General features: G+C 43.4%; 1 protein-coding gene across 5 annotated transcripts in view; it reads left to right on the top strand.

Annotated features, from left to right (window-relative positions):
- ATXN1 (ataxin 1) overlaps positions 1-5,597 on the top strand; it is a 160,151-nt gene extending 154,554 nt beyond the window's left edge. For all 5 annotated transcript variants that reach the window (XM_054285416.1, XM_054285415.1, XM_054285413.1 and 2 more), the window contains one exon: positions 478-5,597. In XM_054285416.1, coding sequence (XP_054141391.1) covers positions 478-1,008 — 531 coding nt within the window. In that variant the 3' untranslated portion in view covers positions 1,009-5,597. The remainder of the gene's footprint in view (positions 1-477) is intronic.
- The last annotated feature ends 403 nt before the right edge of the window (positions 5,598-6,000 follow it).

Consider the following 6,000-nt stretch of genomic DNA (forward strand, 5'->3'; position numbering starts at 1 on the left):
TGAGTGCTTGTTCAGACAGAGGTCAGGATGACATTCCTGTGATCACTTAGGAAATCATATGTCAGAGCTGAGAGCTTCTCTTGAGCCATCCTCTGGTTGGAAAGGGTCTTTAGATTTAAATTACAGTTCTAGGTACCACAAGGGGATGGTAGGAAACAGTTGGCCAGACATTGAAGCTGTTTCAACTCTTACGCCTGTCTGAATGGCTGGATAAAGGTAAAGCTTGATTCCTGATGAAGTTTGTTGTATGAAATACTGAGCTCAGAGAAAGTATTAAGAGCTGGGTGACAAGAGCTGGCGTGAAGTCTGGTGACCAATATTCTGATTTTGCAGAAACTGAACATCGCCTTTGCAATTCCAGCTTTATCCCTCTCCCCTGTGGCAAGCACTGCACATGTGTGAGGGCTCATGGAGTGATCTCATGCTCTCCCCTCTCTCTCCCTCTGTCTTCCTGTGTTGTCCCGTCTCTTTTTGCAGGTCAGCGTGGAAGTCTTGGTAGAATACCCTTTTTTTGTATTTGGACAAGGCTGGTCATCGTGCTGCCCTGAAAGAACCAACCAGCTCTTTGATTTGCCGTGCTCCAAACTCTCAGTGGGGGACGTCTGCATATCGCTCACACTCAAGAACCTGAAGAACGGCTCTATTAAAAAGGGCCAGCCCATGGACTCAGCTAGTATCTTGCTGAAGCATTCAAAGAATGACAGTCTAGCTGGAAGTAGACACAGGTATGCGGAGCAGGAAAACGGGATTAATCAGGGAAGCGCACAGATGTTAGCTGAGAACGGTGAACTGAAGTTTCCGGACAAAATAGGATTGCCTGCAGCACCTTTGCTCACCAAAACAGAACCCAGCAAGCCCCCAGCAACAAGGAAGAGGAGGTGGTCAGCCCCCGAAACACGAAAACTAGAGAAATCAGAAGAGGAGCCACCTTTGACTCTTCCCAAGCCTTCTTTTATTCCTCAGGAGGTTAAGATTTGCATTGAAGGTCGATCCAACGTAGGAAAGTAAAAGTTGTTTGGGGAAAGGAAATTAGGCTATCCCTTGTCATTTTTATCCAGATTACTGTACTGTAGACTAAATAACCCAGTATTTACATGTTATCATCTTATTTTAGGTTTATGTTATAACCTTGTTGTTATAGTTGCAGCTGGTATTATGCAGGAGACTGGTGCATATGTTTTTCCACAAGTGTTTGTCAGTGACTAGGTTTATCGAGAGCTACAGAAGGGGCAGTATCTGCTTCACACACCCTTAGTGGAAATGAATGTGTTGTCATGGCTCCTGTTTTCTAACACCTCGTGTAGGACAGGGTCCAGCTGTGATTTTGTTTTCTTTTCATCGCTTTGTGTTTGTTTTGTTGTTCTGGTTCCTGTTCTAGTTTTTTTGGGGGGAGGTGAGGAGAAGGGAACTGTAGCAGAGGTGTGTGTCAAACATGGGGTGCGTGTGCGTGTGTGTGTGGGTGTGGGTGCGTGCCAGCCCCCAGGGCGGGACGGCCGCTCTCTGGCGGGTCGGTGATGAGGTTTCCTCACCCCAGGTGGATGCCGAGGACACAACCAACCCTTGGGTGTGTTACTGAAAAGGATCAGACAGTCTCTGATGTTTTCAACAACAAGCCAACTCTTACTCAAGGCTCTGCTATACATATATATATATATATATATGTGTGTGTATGTATATATATATATATATATATATATATATATATTTGTGTGTGTGTATATGTATATATATATTTTTCCCCCATGGGGTCTGACTGCACTGATTTTTATTCCTAAAGCAAACTGCCACACCACATTTCCTTTCTGCTTGCTAGTGCAGTTCCATTGCCCAGAGTCAGCGACGGCGGGGCTGTCCAGAGCCTCGACCGCAGGGTTTCCCTTGAGGGAGGGGGGTGGGTGGGTGTGTACGTGTGCCTGGGTGTGCCTGGGTGTGTGTGGGTGTGCTGGGTGTGTGTGGGTGTGCGAGGAGGCCTCTGGCTCTGCGGATGCGCCTGGCTCAGGCTCACTCCTGTTTCTGTGCAGTGTTAGACAAATCGACCGGGTTATGCCATTGACATTTGCTTCCACAAGGTAGATGCAGACTGCCCCTTTGAGATCACAGGCATCCATCGTTTGCAGTTAGGTTGCAAATCTTTGTCTTTAACTCTAGTACTGGTTTTAGTTCTTGGTTATGGACAACTGGTGCCACTTTTTTCAAATTGCGGTGCGTGACACAGGAATCTGCTGTTGAAGATGAACCTAGAATGTCTTTAAGCACTTAAAATGCTGTTCACACTTTATTGCTGAGCATCCTGGTCTAACACTCAGTACGTACTGTATATCACTTTAATCTGCTCGGAAAGCAACAACAACAAACAAACAAATCTCTTCAACACTGTAACTACATGCAACTATGTAAAGTTTTCTCACAGGCAAGATGCTGAAAGTTTTAATGTGGTTTCAAAGGGATGAATGTGAATTATTGAACTAGTATGTGACAGTCATTGTCCACAAAGGACTACTTAATAGGAGGCACTTTTTAAACTTTAATGCTTGAGAAAGAGTTAAAGGCATATGCGAGCTGACATAATAAAAAAGAAAAAAAATAGAAAGGAAAAAGGAAAGAGGAAAAATCATTGTCCAGTGTTTTTGAAAAAGATGGACTTTAAAGAATCTTGCAATTTGCACATCTTGAGTTTATCATTTGTGTGGTATTCCTGCAGTTTTTACCTAATAATGTTGTGGGGTGGGGGGGTCTGAAAGAGCATAAACAAATGTAGCAATTACTCACTAACCTGCCTACGCTCTAGGCCATTTCATAGGGTTACGTTCCTTTCAGAGTTCATTTTTGGTCTTTCTACCTTATCGGCCACACAGAACCAGGTCCTACTGGGACACCTCTGAGAATTTTTCTTCAGACTTGCTGAGAGAGTTTTCCAGAAAAAAACCCATTTCTATAAGTAAGCAAGGTGTTTGTTTGTTTTGAAAACAAACCTATTGTTATTTTATTATTTTTATTATTATTATTATTTGTTATTTTAATTGCATCATTTTCCATTGGAAAGGCGACATTTCAGGAGTTTGGTACAAACCAAGTAGGAGCGGGGGATTCACGCGTTCAGTCTTTTCTTTCCCCAGGTAGGGCCGAATCCTCTGAGGTGCTGTGCACCCAACCTCCTGCACGAGCCTCGGGGAGGTGCAGCATGAAGTGTGTCGGGGCTGAGTGCTAAAGCCTGTCGCTGCTTCTTGGAAGATCCCAGTGGGATTGCAGTGGGATTGCACTCGGGCCCTCTGTGAGCAAGCGTTCGTGTCGTCATTTTTGGTTGGCGAGTTCACATCCTTCAGGTAGTTTTGAAGAAGCTGTACTCATAGGGAGAACAGGAAATCAAAGTCCGTCATTAGAAACACAGTAACCTAAAGTGAACAAATTTCTTTAAAGTCTTGTTTTCCCTCTCCCCTGAAATACAGTGCTTTTCTTTGAGAGAAGAAATGTTAACCCCAAACTCCATCTTTGACTCTTGTTACTTGTTACTTGAAATTTAGCTCACACCAGACCGAATTGTTTTTATACCATATTCTGGGGTGCACCAAAAAGTTGAAATATGTTTTAAATAGCTTGAAACTTTTTTTGAATTTCCTTGAATTTTATTAACCTCTCGGTGGGCTACCAAATAGCTGAGTGGGTTTCTTCTCACAATCACACAGCTTAGTTAGTGCTTATTTGTTAATATTTCTGCTCAGAGAAGTTGCTTAATCTTCCATATACTCTGCTCAGGGCACTTGCAATTTATTGTTTCGTTTTGTTTCCTGTTTTTTTTTTAAGCTTTGATGGTAAAGGAATAGAAAGAATTACAGATTTTAGTTCACAGTCTTACCACTATTTCTGTACTTCACATGTACTTAGAAAAAAAGAAATCTCAAGTAAAACCATACGCATACACATTTGTGGTCAATAAGGAAGCAGGGGCTATTAAACTGACTGGATCTATTCAACTAACACTAAAAAAAAAAAATAATAAAAAAATACATTTGGAGCAATAGGAATGTATTAGTTCTGTGCTTGTATTTCAGACTGAGGAATTCTGAAATAACTGGTTCTTTCCAAACAATTGTCCCCTTCCATGCTTTAGCTTTTGTAGGATGTGCAATACTTCACGTGCCAACTTAGACTCACCTGTGCGGTGTTAGCTAGATCTCATACCCACTTCTGATTTCCCCTGGTTTTGTCTCTTCTGAATTCCTTCTTTCTACCTTTCTCCCTGCCCTCCCCCCTTAATAAGTCCCTCCCTGTCCTCCCCCCTCCAAAAACCCGCACCATATTAAGGGTATAAGATTCCTTGCCCGGGGAAACACGAACCCATTTTGTATTTGTTGTTTAAAGAGATCCAGGAAGAAAAAAAAAAAAAGGAAAAAAAGAGATGTATTCATGTCTACATGGCATCCAGGCAGAGGGTGGCACTCACCATATGCCGAGTGGCACCTTCTGCCTGGGCACACGCACACAGGAGCTGGCTCCCACCAGGGCCAAGTCCTTTGCAAGGCAGGGCTTTGCCTTTCCCTCTGGCACTGAGCATCCCTTGTGGTGCAGCCCCAGGCCCGGGAGTGCCGTCGATCCCCAGGGCAGGTGCAAAACACCACTTGCAATCACGGGGATGCTGAGGTCAAGCCAAAGGAGGAGGCTCTGCCCCTGCTCTGCGTGGCGGCCACTTTGCAATAGTAACTGAGAGCAGTTTTCTTTTTGTCTGTTTGTTCCTTTCCTTTTATAGCAGGCCTCTTTAGTTTACAACGAAATGCATACAATCACCAAGAAATTAGTCAGGGCAAAGAAAAATAAAACAAGAACCTCTTTATAGGGATTTCTTAAAAAAATCTGTCTATCTATCTATCTATCTATCTATCTATCTTTTTATCTATCTATCTATCTATCTATCTATCTCTATATATACAGTGACTGTTCCTTATAGCGTCTAACTTAGGCATTGTTTCAGTTTGTCTGGGCCACATCGTGGGGAATTTGAGTTTGATGTCACTTACCTCGAGTCCTCTGATCGAGACCCGAATCGGAGTCGCTGTTGACCTATTCTACCATTTTGTACCTTGCCCTTAGACCTGCTTTCCCTCAAAAATGCAGACCTCGGGAGGAGGGGAGGGACACACGTTCCTTTTTTCATTCCTTTAATTCCTTTGTCCCACTGTCACTTCATTCGACCTGTCGTTCCCGTCATTTTCTCAGCATGGGGAAGTGACATCACTACTCTTGTTTCCCTTAAATCAAGGAACATTTAGAAACCTTTCACACCTTTTACTCAGGGATGGGGCTGGTGTATGTGTGGTACACTGATGTGACCAGAAGCAGCACTTTTACTGCTCTGGAGTAGGGATGTACAATGTTACAGACAAGTTTGGATTTCCTGCATCTCATAGTTTAAACTTTGTAGATCTCATTTAGATTGCAATACAAAAGCAGCAGGGTCAGCATGAACTGTAGCTGTTGGTTACCATGAAAATACACTCTCTGCAGAGATTTATATTACTTTAAAGTGTGTTGCCAGTAGTAAAAAGGATATGGTGAAATTCTGTTAATTCTTGCAACTACTTAAAAAAAAAAAAAAAGAAAAAGCCTGCGTCAAGGAGAGCGAATTCTCAATCTTTTTAAACACTAATAGTGTTGTTTCAGAGTGGCTCTTGGTGCAATGCTCTGCATGTCATGGGACACAGTTCTGCAAACGCTTATACCTGTGTGCATGGGAGGTCTGGGCTGGCCAGCAAAGGCTGCTCAGGGGCTTGCTGTAAAGCACATGGATAAATCTTTGTGGAACTGAAGCGTGGTTCAATCAGGGCCAGATCCTGGCCTTAACTGGGCAGTTGGAAAAATGTCAGGGTTGACCAGGGCAGAAGCCTTGGGCAGGTAGAGGGGATTTGGCCCATTGAAACACTTTCTCCTGTCCCAGAAACTTGACAAATGGCAGAATGAGATATGCACTCGTACAGTTTCCATTTCTTCCCTCCCCATCATCACAGG

Source organism: Melozone crissalis, unplaced genomic scaffold (genome assembly GCF_028551555.1).
Source record: "Melozone crissalis strain CALT ecotype California unplaced genomic scaffold, PUWL_Pcris_2 ptg000042l_1, whole genome shotgun sequence".
NCBI classification, from domain to species: Eukaryota; Metazoa; Chordata; class Aves; order Passeriformes; family Passerellidae; genus Melozone; species Melozone crissalis.